Source organism: Corythoichthys intestinalis, chromosome 3, assembly GCF_030265065.1.
Source record: "Corythoichthys intestinalis isolate RoL2023-P3 chromosome 3, ASM3026506v1, whole genome shotgun sequence".
Lineage (NCBI taxonomy): Eukaryota > Metazoa > Chordata > Actinopteri > Syngnathiformes > Syngnathidae > Corythoichthys > Corythoichthys intestinalis.
Window position 1 is genome coordinate 36,486,322 of NC_080397.1, and position 14,863 is coordinate 36,501,184.

Consider the following 14,863-nt stretch of genomic DNA (forward strand, 5'->3'; position numbering starts at 1 on the left):
TGGTAAGATGCATTTAATATATATTTAGAGGGTTTTGGGCTGACAACCACAATTAAGATCATTGCTAGGCTAATCGCCGACAACATACACGTATGTATGTAGTGAGAGTGCTATCGCTAAACCATATAAACATTAAAAGCCCTAGCTCCATTGACAAATGACATGAAATACATTAGACTTGGCAGTGGATGTTAGCAAGAACAAAAGATTTTGAATTGAAAATTTCGTAACTCACCTTTCCAAGCACAAGATAGATTCCTGCCGAATTCTCGTGGACGAGGACCTGTTTCACCCAACCAGCAACGAAGTACTTATAAGCCTCCAAGCTCTTAAAGTTTTTCTAACTTTCGTGAGAATAGGCTGATTTTGTGTGGACAAGATAGTTGTAAATATCAGGGTAGCTAGCAGATGTCAGGCAAAAACGGCGAAGACAGCGAGTCGAAAAACATCGATTTAGCCATCAAATATGGATCTGGCGAATGGATAAACTGAAGCTTTTCCACATAACGCCTTTTATGCAACGCATCCAGTGAGTTTACGGCATCCGAAAGCACCGGGTCTTCCATGAAATGCATTATAAATTGCTCGATCAATTGAGACCATTGATAATACAGACACAAAATGACGGACAATGGGGCGGAACAATACAGCGATCACGTGATTTTGTGACGTCGGTGGGTAGGGTCTATTGGGGAAAATGCGACAATAACAAAAAAAAAATACAATTAAGCGATAGTCATGAGGTAGATATCCGTGACTTATTTACAGACACTCTTTATTCATTGTGACGTAATTTGTTTATAAGTTTAAAAAATGCGACAGAAAAATTTTTTGAAGTCTTTTTTTTAAATTTTTTTTTTAATTTAAACTAAATATTAGACATCAATTAATGATTCTAAGGTAAAAATGACAGCCATTTCGAATACTAAATATAATTACTTTCCTTCTTTTATGGCATGGTTGAAGCAAAAGCGGTTGCGCGACATCTGTAAACGGGGGTCTCCAGGGTAAAACGGACAAATTAAAAATAGTTTGGGGGCTTAATGTGCCATGAATCTGCTATGGCAGCATATAGACATATTGTTCTATCAAAAACACAACAGTTCTTTTGGCTTAAAATACAGCAGGTTATTTTAAAGAGGGGTGCAAGAGCAGAAATTGCTTTTTCAGCCCTGTCTTTGTTTTCCGCCATATATATGTAACATCAATTGCATTTATTATCTTTATTGTAACTCAGGATAGTCTTGCATAACAGTATTTAATTTACAATATTTCTTTCAGGTAACCTATTTTACGACACTGGTCATTTAACAGCGCGAATCGATTTTCACAAAGGGTACTGTCATATATTATGAGTGATATTCATTTGAAATTTGAAAGTCTGTCTCTTGCAAGCAGTTGTTTGTCACTTGTTGAAATAGCCACCAGCTTCCTGCATCGGCTGCGGCAGGCTCAGCATGTGCCGCTGGCCTGCGACATTGCACACCGGGCGGCCAACACATCTCCAGACCTCTGCTTCCTGACCAGACAAAACAGGTTAGAAAAGTTGCACTGAACAGTGTGTGCAGGACAGCATGATAAAGAGAGTGATAGGAAATTCAATTACTTGTAATTGGTGTTCTAATGATAAAAATCAGATGGTAAATTATATTGTTTATTAGATATTTGTGTCTTTATTTACCCCCCCAAAAAATATACACAGTATGTGTACGTATATAAATGAATGAATGTAAAAGTTTATTTTATGTTGGTAAGGCGAAAGTTGAAATCGGTGGTAAAGGTGAGATTCTTTAAATTAATATGAAAGAGGGGCAACAACCCCAAACAAAACAGAAAATGATGCAATCAATTAGCCTGAGTTTAAATGAGTGGAAACATTATTTAACCTCTGACACTTTTACAAGCCATTAAACAGTCAGAGGTCAGCTGGCCTCAGGCATCCTTTTCCCCTGGATTCTCCTCAATGGCAGCTGCTCTCAAGGCAAAACAACATTGAAAATGAAACATTAGCACAAATTTCCCTTTTATATCATAACACAAATCCTAAAGGAATGGGTTCCTTCCAAGTACGATTAATCTAGACAACAGCACTGCTCATATAGGGGAAATGGATAACAGTCCTATTGTGGAAATTTCACCAAATTGTCCCATTAAAAGTGAGCAATTGTATCCTTACAGCCGGGAATGTACTGTACAACACAGCATGTTGCCTTTTGTGGAAGCCTCAATAACAGTGGCCAATATTTAAAAAAAAAAAAAATCTTTTACGTCTGACAACCATATAAATTCTGGGTGCGGAATAAAAAATAGTCTTTTTTCCCCCTGTTTTTTACCACATCTTACCTACTTACAGTGTTGTTACTACATGCATACAACTAGCCATATCCTTTGTAAAAACATAGTAGTGTTAAATAAACATTGCACTTGTGCTGGTTTCTTTCATTGTATGGCAATAATTGTTTTTTTTCCTCCCCTAAAACAAGCACATGTTAAATACTCTGTATGTATTAATTTATTTGTCAATTGCTAAAACGGGTATCCTATAGTTCAACACGTCATAGGGTAGAGCAAAACTCAGGTCAGTTTTGGAGTCCTCGCCTAAACATTTGTTGAAGAAAAAAAAAAAAAAAGCTGCCAAACCAAATTTTTTTTTTATATGTTCCCTGGTGTAGCCCATTTTGATTCACTATTGATGTGAACCTAAAATTTTGTAGTCATCACATTATCATAATGCTGAATTTGTAGTTTTATCTGTAGAACCTATGACTTTAAAGTTTGTTTATGCCAAAATCTGTCCATCTGCGTTTCAATAGAAGCGCAACAAAAATCCATGAATAGATAACTTGGAATTTAATGTTCATTTTACAGACACAGAACAGTCATTCTGCTTCATTTATTTACTTTGAATTGCTGCAAGTCAGTGCCATGGTACAAGCCCTCTCAGAGCGGCTTAAAAAGTTCACGTTTGATGATCCCCCACCCCCCCAGACAAAAACATTTGGATGTGCTTCCACGGCCTCCCCGATGAGCTCAGCATGCAAACATGTCGTCTACCTACAAGTTTGAGGGATTATACAACATATGGCTTTTTTGAAAGCATTAAAAATGAGGCAAATCAAAAAGTGCATTCAACACAAAAAAAATTCCAGTCTGTGATCAAACGTGTTCTCCTCAGCCTGTAGGCTAGGCGACGGAACAGCTCAGGCTGGCTGATGCAGAGCGATTTCTGTTGAGTTCGCTGCAGACCTTAACTCAGGTGTCCATGTTTCCTGCAGAGATTCTTTAAATAAATACAGCAGGGTTTATTGACTAGAGAGAAATTTCAGTCTTTGATTGCACGCAGCATCAAAAGTTTCAAGGCTGTGTGACCTTTGTGGCCTGGTTCCAATTCCACAATGTAGTGCATGTTTAGGAGTCATTATCTGGGCCCGTAATCGTAGTTTGCCGGCCCACTGGTGGCTGAGTACATGTTGGCTGTAGGGTTCATGTGGTGGTGGTACGTGTGCCCTCTGATGCCTGGTAAAGGGTAAGGGGACGGCCGGGTCTTGGCTCCTAAGTAGTGTTCGTAGGTGGTGGGATACTTGTAGGGATGGTGGTGCAGGGTTTCCGGGGGTAGTGTGTGAGGGTCCGGCCGGAGGTCGTGTGGAGGGCTCGGGCGGCCGCCGGTGAGCGGAACGGCATGGAGACCTCCTGGGACAGGCAGGGCTGGACTGAGAACTCGGGACATTAGCTGGTGAGCAGGGTCTGCGTGGATGGGGGTGCCGCCTGGCTCTCGCTCGTATTCACGCCTGCTGTCATCTGGACATCAGATACAATCATACTTTATGGCACACAGTTGTAATTTATAACCCTTACGTCTGTTGCCAGGTTTTGCATATTTCTGGCATGGCCTGTTTACATTTGGAATGAATGTAGCACAACTATAACCTGCCAGAATCATTTAAAATTTTTCTATCAACAATGGTTAGCAATTGATTTGGGCGCATAAGCAACACTAAATTACAAAATAAAAGAACAACAGCATGTGGCCGTGTAGTTCAAGAAGTTGACTTGATGGAGCAAAACCAATGCAATATTTGGATTCAGATAAAAATCATAAAATTCTTGGCCAATATTTTTTGTGGACCAGTGTGCAACTGAGACTGTGTCAAATTTATTTTGGGAATTGAGGCTAAAAAAATTTCAGATGCATTTTATAATATAAAAATTGTTCATGAAAGTGTTGGCAATATCAATTAAACTTATGTTGGAATAATACGAGGGCTATATACTTCAATTTCCATTATGTAAAAGCTGTTTATAGTTCAAGAAATGACCTTTGCATCATTTGCTACTATTCATTAATTGAAAGCTGTGTATCGGTGGTGCAGTCTACAAATGCACATTTTTTTATAATTGACAAAGTTCTCAGGAAGACAGAAGCCAACTTTGGTTGAAGTTGGAGCAAAGAGAGCTGCAGACCTTTCTCTGTGCCATTCTGCTGAGGAGGAGATGACATTGGGTTTCTTGTTCTGGCAAAAGCACTCATTATTGGCAGGGAGCCTGGCCTGTGATTCCGGGGCCTGCGGGAAGGAAGGCAAGAGTCATTTATGACAGCCAACGCCACAATTTCTTTAACATGTAATATGTATGCCTAACGTACAGCAGTTGTGTTATAACAGCAAGACATGTCTTGTGTCCTTCTACATTTGTTCACATTAATAAAAGTGAAGTTAATTACTCAAATTCATTGATGAATAACACTAACATCAGAGTAATCTGTTTAGTTAACGCTTGCAAGGGGAAGAAAGAACAGCATTTGGAAGAAATTGAGTCACTCTTTTCCGTACCAGATGTGTGTACTTTGGTGTATGGAGAAATTTTGCTAATCAATCAATGACTGAAAAGCAGCCGATCATCTTTGAAATAATATCCAGTGTTTTCCAAGCTCAGTCTTTATTGTGTACTTTTAACATGCAAGTTCTACCCATCTGGCTTCTCTGTATACTAAAACAGGATCCGCAACTCTTTTCCAAACACTTGCAAATGACCCTCTTTTCTTTTGTTTCACCTCATATAATGTTCAAATATGTCAACAGAAGTTTTTGTAAAAGTGTCAACAAAAACTCACCAATCCTCTGGGTCACAGTCCCTGAAGCCCTTCGCAAAAGGGTTGCTGGCAATCTTCAGTTGAGTGATCTAAATACACAAGAAAACGGAAATAATCTCCTCATTATGTTGCACAGTAATTTTGGGGCAATGAGCTACAATACTGGCATAGTTCACAGACTTGAATTCATATTGAGAATTATTTTTCAGTTTATGATTAAAAAAAAAGAAGAAAAAGTGTTCCTTTATGCTAGATCTGCTGAATAACTTAAAAGACGAAGAGGTTCTCTGATTTCTTAATTTGTACTTCTAAATAAGTTTTTTTTCCTACAATAAATAAACAATAATATTAATTCTAATTATTATTATAAAGAAAATCACACCATAATGCAAAAAAACGCAGACAAGGTTGAAAAAGCTGTTTCTGCTCTTGCACCTCTCTTTAAAATAACCTGCCGTATTTTAAGCCAAAAAAAACCCTGTTGTATTTTAGAGAACAATATTTCTATACGGTGCCATAGCAGATTCATGGCGCATTAAGCCCCCAAACTATTTTTAATTTGTCCGTTTTACCCTGGAGACCCACGTTTACAGACGTTGCGCAACTGCTTTTTGTTGAACCTAGCTATAAAAAGACTAAGTAATTGTATTTATCCTTCAAAATGTCAGTGATTTTTAGCTTTGAATCATTAATTGATGTCAAATATTTAGTTAAAAAAAAACAAAACAAAAAAGACTTGAAAAAAATCATTCACTCGCATATTTTTAAATTTTTAAACAAATTACGTCACAATGAAAATAATAGTGTGTAAATAAGTCACGGATATGTACCTCATAACTGTCGCTTAATTGTATTTTTTTTTATTACTGTCGCATTTTCCTCACTATTTTAGATGATAAATAATCGATCCAAACAAAGAAAAATTTGGAAATAAAATGTTTAAAAGTGTAAATATATGAAAAACAAAATCTAAACCACTCCTTGATGTCTACGATTTCTGCATCGCAACCCTTGTTATATTACCATGTTTCCCCCATAAAATCCCCCAAAACCGGGTGTGGCCATTCACAGCTGTGTCTTGACATTCGGTGATACATGCTACATGGAGTTTTTGGATCGAAAAGAGGAAAGTACACGATAATATCTCGGTAAAATCAGGGCGTCTTTAATTATGCTCTCACCTCCAGTTAGGGTTTGGCTGTTTGATTTTTTTTTTTTTAAATGCTAATGCCCTCCTGTTCAAAAAATTTCTTCTCCCGGAAAATTCAGATTTTAAGCTTTCTAATGATGTATCACACATGCATATAGGACAATTTTGAAATTTGGCCAGATTTGGGTTCTCAGAGCGGAACTTCAGATCACCATGCAGGGTGTTTTCTGCCATGTATACTGTAACAAACATTTGGTAAACCTGCCGATCAGTATAAGATCCTATAAAAGAGATGCATTACTTTTTAATAATATACTGTAAAACAAGCAATATTAACGCATATTTAAGTGCAGTTCTTATTGGACAAAAATTTCATTGACAAAAAGTATGTGGTGGTGTCGTTGTACTAGCAAATATGAAAACTAATCGTTCATGCTGGAACTTCAAAAGTCTTCATTTTTAGTCTTTTCTTACCCGATGATTCTGGTATGCCGTGACGGCAGTGAAGCGCGTTTCCTCGAACACAAACGTTTTGTAATTCTCCTCCGCGTACTTTTCACTGTCCTTGCGAGGGTCCACATAAACCACGTGAAACCTGGGCTGGTAGCGGTGCATAGAGTTAAGAATGATCTGCAGAAGGAAAACAAGGGAAAATCCCCATTAGCCCTTGAGACACAGAACAAAAGCAATCAATTGAAATGAACACAAGATAAACAAGGATTTTTATATTTTTGCTTATGGCATTGTAAGAATTATACATTAAATATTATGAGTTTAGAAAAATATGTAGTATTATTGTGGGCCATAACCAGAGTGTATTTGTTTTTGTCATTGTAATTTTTAACATTCTATTAATTTATAATTTCACTTACTCATTAATATAAAATTAATGACTAATTAATAATAATAATAATAATAATAATAATAGAGTCGTTAAATTGAAACCCGCCATACACATCACATTTTGGTGTATATTGGCCACATTTTTAATATCACATAAAATTGGGCCAGCATGTCTCAAAATGTGGTGTCCACATAAGTGGACACCAACTTTATGAGTTTTTAAAAAATAATAACAACCGAAAAATACGGGGGGGGAATAAATAAAAATAGTCACTTGCCCTATAAAGAGTTGAAAGGAAAATGTTTTAACATCTTTATTGTTAGTCATATTCTGTAAGTAAATAAAAAATATTGAAATTCTGCAACAAAACAGTTTACTGAGTTGTCTGCGTTTCACAAAAATCTGAAATGCAACAAAATTTACGCTCATTTAAATACAAATAAAAATTAAAATATTAAAATAATCCTAATAATAAATTGTCATGCGCTCATAATTCTCAGAGCGAGTTATTTGACTCACACATCTATTAAAAAAATATATATACTCTTGCGCAATGTTGTATTTTATTATACTGGTGTAAATAGCTTATTTTGCACGTGTGTATGAATTTGACTCACATGTCCGTTATCGTCAAGGAGGTTGTTAGTGAGTTTGAGTTTGTCGAATGAAACGATCTGCTTCATCCACTGGGCCCCCTTGGCAGGAGAGTCTGGGTGATAGTGGACCCTTCCCGGTGTCGCCGGGTCAGCTTTGCCGGCCACAAGCCAAGAAGAGCTGTGGAACGCATACCTGCGGAGATCACCAAGGTCGGTCATCATGCAATTCAATATATTTTCTATTTGTAAAAATTTATTTAAAAAAAAAAAAAAACGTGTGTGCTTGACATCGATTTTTTATTTAAAAAAAATAATAATAAGATTTTCTGTCTTGGCAAAAGTGATGCAGTTCGTGTGTTGGAATGAATTTAAGACGTTTACCTGTAACGTTTGTCGTCTACAGGCAAGAAGTCCATTAGGAGCATGTAGTCAGCCATTGGATCCATCCCGAATATTTTCACTTGGAAAGTTGGAAACATTCTCCTGGAAAGTTTCCAGAAAATGTACATTAAATTCTCAAATTATATTTTTCCCTGCTTGCCGAATTTGTTGTCTTTTAATTTGCTCGACTCTAAATGGCATCTTTTTTTCTTTTTTTTAACATTTGATGTTTTCCAGACATATATATCCCTTGCAAAACAGGCCAACTTTTCACTGATTTGCATTTACATTTTGGTGATCCAATGAGAGAAATACGACCACACATGTAGTTTTATTACCTTAACTCCACACTATACACCGAGTGCATGGAGTCTATTTTGACTTTGATATGTAATTCTTCCTTTCTCCATCTCGACGTCTCAGTGCTTGAACAAATCGAGCGAGCTGACTAATGTCCATGTCAGTGAAAGGTATCCCAAAATCAACGCTCAATTAACATCAGTGTTTAGGCTCGGTGAGGCTGAAGGAGCCTTAAAAGTGCAACTTGTCACAATGCACCAGAGCCTCACTTTCGTGATTGGGAAAGTCTCTCTTTGCAACCAATAATACAAACACGTGTTCCTTGTATTCATTTTTTGTCCCTTAATATTAATGATACGTTCGCAATGGATTCCCCTGTAAAGTTCAGGGGTTTGAGCCGAGGTTAAAACTTTCTCTTAATTATACATTGACGCATTGCCTGCCATTGACTGCGCCAGACGTCCAATCAGTTTCGACTGGGAGGGTTGGCAGCAATTGATCGCTGCAGTCAAAATTGATTGGACGTCTAGCGACGTCAATGGCACTGAAACAGTGAGTATTCACAGGCAGTCTTCTCAATTTAGACTAATTGGACGTCTATCGATGTCAATATGTCAATGACAAGCAATGAGTTAATATGCAAAATATATTTCAGAGGGTCAGTCAGAGACAGACTATACCTACCACATGGGTTATTTTGAGTCAATAGTAGAATAACCAACCTTTTGGGTGTCAAATTGAATAACCCATTTATTGGGTGTTAAATTTAATAACCCATTTTTGGGGTGTCAGATTCACCTCAATGGTTGGTTACGATATATGACGATATAAGTAATTAACTGAAAATTTTACATAAATTTGGTTAATTTTAAACCATTAAAAAAAAAAGATATTATATTCACAAGTTGCAGTGAAATATACATTTAACAAAAAAATACATATTAAAAAGTTACCCAAATAGTGGAGTAATCCTATTTTATGGGCGTCAAATTAACCAAGTTACCATTTTGTCCCTTTTGTGACTAAAATACTCAGTAATAATGCTTTTCAAGATATGAAGAGGTATGTCTAAAAAAGTAACCCAAAAACTTCAATAAACCAAATTTTGTGGTCAAATATTATTTTTGGCCACTGAAAATTAAAAGTTTGAAATTACACTTTTTTTTCCCCCCAACCCAAGTGTTTTAAATCTGATACATATATTAAATTTCCTGTGAAAAGAGTATTCGGTAAAAAATACAAATAATTATATATAAATATATTATATAGAACAAACAACACTATTATTCATTATATTTCTGTAGAAATTAATTATTGACGATAGATATATTCAGGTAAGTTTTTTGTAAAATTGACATGACATGACAGCACACACGCAAACTGCTGTATGCACGGTTCAAAACTCTCAACTGATATAGCACCTTTTCTGTATAAATATAAAGCAAACGCTATAGCCTAATCACAAATTAGGAATGTAAAGTCATGTAAACAAAGACACCAGCTTTAAACCACCAAAACAATCCAAACTTTTGAACCGTGAATTTTGCAAGAAATTCATGCAGAATACCCATGCATTTTTGCTTAATATGTAAAAGTATAAATCGGCAAAAATAAAGTGATTGTATAAAGCGATCATGTTCTCACCTTCCCGCCTTGGTGACGATCATCTCGGTACCCAGCTGATTAAACTCATCCCACAAGGCCTTCATCTCCAGCTGGACGTTAATGTTGGCCACTTTGGGGTTTTTCTTGACCATGTTCTTGCTGTTTGGTGTCGAGTTGGACGAGGACGACGAGCAAGGGGTTCCAGCGGGCTCGCTCGGCGGGGCCTGGCCCGGGTAGCCGTAGTTGGGCTGAGCGGCCGGGCAGGGCTCAAAGTGGGTCTCGTGTTGAGTGTAAGGGTCCCCGGGGGAGGGGGAGAGGTGGTACCCCCCCGGAGTGTTGAGGCTGCTCAGACTGCTGGTCGTGAAGGCTGCAACATCGCAAAAATGGGACAGCTGCGTCAGCCACGGGCTGGATATTGCTGAAATCATCCCAAAAAGACTGTATTTACTTAATATGTCTTGACAGGAAAGACAGAAAAAAAAAACCAGAATAAATGAGTTCCGAATGAAGACGGTTCGTCCTATAAATCCCTGAGGTTTACATCCACTGCCCGACTCAAAATCCCAAAGTTAAAAACGTCCAAAATCCTTCTGTTTTCTCCTTTGTGTCGATTGTGCGCTTTAGAGTCGTTACGCGCAGCTCCTGAGCACGCGCGCGTGTGTGAATGTTTGCGTGGGTGTATGTGCAGCCCGCTCTCTTATCTGGCTCGGCGGAGGGCCTCCCCTTTGCGATAAAACCGGTTCTTATTTCTATTTAGATAAGGAACTGCAGGTAATGTGCCTTTTCCTCGCCTCGTGAAGAGACTGATTGACAAAGAAGTGCGCCCCTTCTTTTTAATGGGTTCGCCGGCACCCACGCAGTCCACTTTTGGATAAGGTCCGCATCACCCCCGTTGAACAATAACAATAGGATGTGAGGAGTGTAAAGGAGGGAGTGGGTAAACACTTGATTTACATGAGTAAACAAACAGCCATCGATGTTGTTTGTGGTAAACATTAACGGCAGATTAGACGGGGTTTGTTTTCTCATCTGTGTTTTTATGATTGATATTAAAATGCGTTTTTCTTAAATCAATTTCATAGGGAAATCATATTTATTTGGCTCGTGCTTGGGGTTTTATTTGTGCGTGTTCCTGTTGATTGACTCAGTTTTGGGTTTTACAAGTTTGGTGTGATTTTCACGTTCCGTCATGCGTGATAAAATCAACATACTAGTTTACCTTCCATTTCCCGGGTCACCGTGCTGTAATGCATCGTGCAGCAGCTCTGCTTGTTCCCGTCTGGTTTGTCCTGCGGGCCGGTGCTCAGCTTGTCAAATGCTGCGTTTCCTGCTTGCTCCGCGCCGCAAATCAGAGAAGCGATACTGAAAGCATTCGCTCTGGGAGAGAGTGGACCACCGTCGTCCATAGGCAGGGGGCACGAGTTAAGGGAAGGTCGTCCTCCACCGCCGCCTCCCCTTTCTCCAGAAAGCGTAAAAAAAAGGTTTCTCACATGCCCACACTGGCCAAAGTTTGCTTGGAAAGTAGTCCCGCTGCTACGGCGAAGACGCCCAAACTTCCCCGATCGGGAGGTTCATTTGAAGAACCTCGAATGGGAAAGGGTCCCACTCGGCGTCAAAGCATAGTTGTCCCGTATAGAGGAATTCGGCGTGCGCGCCGTCGTCATGTGAAGGTTGGCTGCCTGCAGAAACACTGGAGCGACACGAGAATGGCAGAAGCCAGATTCGGATCCGCGCCTCCCACTTGCGAGGAAGGCGCGCGTGCGTAGGTGCGTGCGTGCAGCTTGGCGTGTTTTTATTTTAATAAGAGCTTGTCACTCATTTGGATGGCGGTCTGCACGGCACTGCGTTGACCGGTTCAATATTGTGCACGCGGAACTTTTTTAATACAAGTAGTAAGAAACCATGATAAATCTTCATGTTGGGGGTCAAACTTTGTTTAGCATGTTTTTGTGATTTAATATATACGTATACACTCACCGATTGTTCAGAATTGCACACGTTATTACCCAAGGTATTTTTGCATAATGTGTTTATATTTCGAGTGTAATCCTCGTCAACATGTGCTTTTGTATCCTATATCAGAAGTTGCTGTATAGGTATTGAAGAACTATACAGATAGATTTCTTTGATGAACTTTAATTTTGAAATAACCTCTAAACCCTTTTTAGGATAATTGAATATTTTTGGTAATTAAAAAAAAAGTAACCCCATAAAGCTCTACCAACCACATCACATTTTGGGACATGTATAGGCCACAATATTAAAATTTGGTATAGATGTGTGGCCTACATAATCCAAAATGTGGTCCATATGACGCCAGTTGTCAATTATAATTATGATAATTTTATTATTAATTATTAATCTCCTTTTTACACATTTTTAAAAACACCAGGCTAATGAAATATGAATAAAATCAAAATAAAATAATTTAAATGATGAGAAAGACACTGGTCATGGCCTCTAATAACAGTTTGAGTTTATTTTTCAGTCTTTAGATAGCAGACCGACGTTGAAAAGATGTATCAACATTCCGCTGTCGATCTTATATCGTTGAATCAACGTCTGTTTTTGCACCTTCAATTAATGTTGTTTCAACGTTGAAATCCTTAAGAAACCTAACGTCATTTTGATTATTAATAATATTGGAACAACGCTGAACCAATGTTGTTTTCGACCAAAACGCCCGCTCATCCATAATTCAATGATTTTTCAATCATATTTCCCGGTCAATCATAAATCAACTATTTGTCAACATTAGTTCATCAACTATAAAACAATGTTAACCCAAGCTTGCCTGACATACCATATAGAACAACGTTGGTTCAGCGTCACTTGACGTCGAAAATTTCCATGTCAACCCTACTGATGATTTTGATGGAAAATCAACATTTATTCAAAATCGGTCTGCTATCTGGGAATATGAATGAAATCAAAATAAAATGATTTAAATGATGAAAAAGACACTGGTTATGGCCTCTAATAACACTTTGAGTTTATTTTTCATTGTCTTTAACTCATTGTCAATGATATACAGTACATCCAATCTTAAACTGGGAGGACGAGCTCAGAATGCTCATATTTCAGTGCCATTCACTGTGCGAGACATCCAATCCATTTTGAGTGGGAGTTCTATGACAGCGATCATTTGCTTCCTGCAAAATGGATTGGACGTCTAGCGCCGTCAATGGCAGCCAATGAGTTAAATGATTGCCCTATAAATGGTTAAGGTCTTTGACATTTTGGATTGTTAAACATTGTTAACTAAAAACGTTAGGAGGAGAAAAGGAAACATCTGAACTTTGCAGAAATTTTAATCATTGGTTACTTTGGGATAACTATAATCATTTAAAATAATTACTGTAAGTATAGTAATTAAGATGGATGAATGATGTATTTGTTAAAATATCTTTTCAATTTTAAATCACCCGCAGAGGAAATTTTCACATTGCACGGATTTTCATTAATTTGGCAGTTTTCCCTTTTATATAATTAAATGTAAACAGAATGATTTTAATACAGCGATCCTTTAGGATGTTATGCTAAAAAATGCGGGCGAAAATAAAGTTAAGTCGCACTCTGTCGCAAAATTGCATATGCGCTAACTACAGCAAAAACTATTGCTATAAATACGCGCACACAAATTGTTAAGTGGCTTCAAGAGATTAAATTATAAAATTTGATTTAAACAACAAATTGGCTGATTTAAAAAGTAATGTCATCCCAAGAGTGATGCTCAGACGCTTAATTCCCGCATCAGTGCATAGTCTCTTTGCGATAATGCTATCATTTCCAGCATGATTTATCCGAGATTTACGCTGCACTCGGTCCAACTCTCCATAAAGCCACTGCGACGGAGACGTTGACCACGCGTGCAGTCAGTAAACACCCCCCCCCTTCACTCGTGACACCTTGGAGGGAGCTGGACTTGACCTCTTGCAACCCTTACGTTGCCTCGTGGCTTCTCAGCTTGTCTCCGTTCGGCTTCGGTGTCCAGCATAAGGTGTGTTTTGTTGGATATTAAACGGATAGAGTCCAATTTACACATGAGGTCACCGAATGGAGCATTGGAAGCAACAGCAGGGGTCTAATGGGATAAAGCAGCGTGAGGATTAGCTCTATTTATTTTGGATGTTTCTCCAGAGGAGGCAGAACATCAACAAACTCTGTTGGAGATGCATGAATAAATGACTGCATGGATTCTTTGTTTCGAAAATGATCGACTTGAAAGAATAATGACAACAACTAAACAATATCCTTAAACCAACTTAAAATATAGTTTTATAATTTTTACATATTCGAAAATGAGTAAGAAAAACCTATTTACTGCTCCTTCCTTATAGCGCTATATATGAACATACTGTAGGTTGTAGTCTATAAAACATAAAACTTAAAACATTGTTTTTTTTTTTGTCATTCCGCCAACATATATTTGTAAATATATATATTTTTAACGGAACATATATGCCTTAAATCCTTTCATTTGTATAATAAAACAACCTCAGAAACAATAGTAATAGTACAAAGTTTACACCCAAACCAAATTCATTTTGCTAAAACAAAACTTTGGTGAATGAAAAATAAATAAATAAATCTCCATATTGATGACGTTTTGGTGTCGTGGAAATTGACAAGAAGTCATTTAGTTTATTAAGACTATATACTGTAAAATAATTTAAAAAAAAATTTAAATAGTTTTACGATTCCACTATTTCACGCTATTTTGCTACAACATATCACAAAACATAAGATAAAAATCTTAATTATAAAGTATGACAATGCACTGATGTTTTAACAATTTATATCCATCACAGGCGTTACACTGATACAATCAGTTATTGCTTTACAATGAAAACGACTTGGATGCAGACGACTTCATTAATGTCGCTCGATAATAAATG

General features: G+C 37.6%; 1 protein-coding gene across 2 annotated transcripts; it reads right to left on the bottom strand.

Moving 5' to 3' along the window:
- Nucleotides 1-1,665: 1,665 nt before the first annotated feature.
- Nucleotides 1,666-11,653, bottom strand: tbx1 (T-box transcription factor 1). 2 transcript variants are annotated; one of them, XM_057832044.1, is made up of 8 exons: nucleotides 11,185-11,653; nucleotides 10,005-10,332; nucleotides 8,061-8,162; nucleotides 7,701-7,872; nucleotides 6,714-6,869; nucleotides 5,111-5,178; nucleotides 4,462-4,562; nucleotides 1,666-3,798 (listed from the first exon to the last, which is right to left on the bottom strand). In XM_057832044.1, exons 1-8 carry the CDS (start codon nucleotides 11,369-11,371, stop codon nucleotides 3,419-3,421), a joined length of 1,494 nt encoding a protein of 497 aa, XP_057688027.1. In that variant the 5' UTR covers nucleotides 11,372-11,653; the 3' UTR covers nucleotides 1,666-3,418. The 2 variants fall into 2 exon arrangements, with proteins under 2 accessions (XP_057688027.1, XP_057688026.1); XM_057832043.1 differs by having other exon boundaries at nucleotides 1,667-3,798; nucleotides 10,005-10,383.
- Between the last annotated feature and the right edge of the window lie 3,210 nt (nucleotides 11,654-14,863).